General features: G+C 46.4%; 1 protein-coding gene across 1 annotated transcript in view; it reads left to right on the top strand.

Moving 5' to 3' along the window:
- LOC101852184 overlaps positions 1 to 1,404 on the top strand; it is a gene marked incomplete at its 3' end in the record, with an annotated part of 59,940 nt that overhangs the window by 38,712 nt on the left and 19,824 nt on the right. Inside the window, 1 exon segment of the mRNA XM_013083699.1 lies at positions 832 to 921. Within this exon segment, the coding sequence (XP_012939153.1) occupies positions 832 to 921 (90 nt within the window).

The raw sequence follows: 1,404 nt of genomic DNA on the forward strand, positions 1-1,404 counted from the left end.
CGCTCTGCCATGGCTCTCTTGGTCGCTCTCTCCTGGGGGATGGGCTGGGGACTGAGTGTAGTCTGTTACTTGTAAATGATTACATGTATGCTTTTACGCTCCCCAATGAACTAATGTCCAGGGAGAGAGACAGAGAGAGAGAGAGAGAGAGAGAGAGAGAGAGAGAGAGCAGAGAGAGAGATAGAGAGTGAGGGAGAGAGAGAGAGGGAAAGAGGGAGAAATACCGCAGCGGAATGAAGGAGGTATTCGCAAAAATGAACATCCGTGCGTGGGAATTGACCTCCTATCTTCAGCTCACTAAAGTCATGGTGACATCCCATTTGAAAATCGTTGAGGAGACGGGGGACTAAGATTGGTCCAGTCAGCAACACCCTGGGAGGGGGGGGGGGATACGATGTCCCAGCGGAGAGACAGAGATGTCTGCTGGGACATTTCAATGACCCACGTTCTGCACTTTTCAAGGACCCCCGAGCAAGTGTAGAGTTTCTGCGTGCTGTCGGCATAGCTGACCTTTTATGACGTCGCAGTGCTAGAAGAGAGAGAGAGAGAGAGAGCTTTCCTCATCCTTACTATTGTCATTTTCCCTCTTCTTCCTTTGTATGTTTGTCACTCTCTTGTGACCCGCTATTTCCGGGGTGCCTTGATAGTCGAGGCAGACTTTGTGCTGTGGAGGCTAGAGAGGTGAGCAGAGTAAGGCTGATTCCCCGTTTGGGCTTCTCTGTTGACATCCACCTCTCGGCGCTCATATGACCGTATGCAATTGCGAGCGCCGTAAAACCTTACCACAACGAAAAAAGTATCATATGTATCTCCGTTTGTCTCCCTCGACAGCTCACAACGGTGCTCAACTCTGTCCTCACGTACAGAAGAAACTTCAGCATCCCCAATCTGCCCTTTGACTCTATGCAGGTTTCTATAAAGGTAAAGCAAAAAGGTCGTGACCAGATTGCGTGTGACAATGAAGGGATGGGGGTTTCATTACATGATCTGCCAGTCTTGCTACGTCTCATATCGTCACAACAGCCGTGCTTTAAAGGGGAAATAATTGTTGCGAATTTGATTCTGGTTCACTATAATATGTGTATGTATTTCTTAATTGGTTTCACAGTTACTATAAATTGTAAATAGGGAAAAATGTTACAATTTTATTCGTTGGGTTGTACTCCAGGCTAGAGATCTAGCGGTTGACTACCCCTGAGATTTAGTTTTAGCAGGGGAATGCAAAAAAAAGGAAGCAGAACTGAGAGTTCTTGAAATGTTCATCCGTTCTGTTAACCAATTGTTCGACAGACCAGTGGCGGTACATCGGGTTATTGTTTGTTTGTTTTTCTGTTGGGTTTGTTGGGTTGTTTGGTTGTTGTTGTTTTTTTGGGGGGTGGGGGTTGTATTTGTTTGTTGTTGTTT

Source organism: Aplysia californica, unplaced genomic scaffold (assembly GCF_000002075.1).
Source record: "Aplysia californica isolate F4 #8 unplaced genomic scaffold, AplCal3.0 scaffold00250, whole genome shotgun sequence".
NCBI lineage: Eukaryota > Metazoa > Mollusca > Gastropoda > Aplysiida > Aplysiidae > Aplysia > Aplysia californica.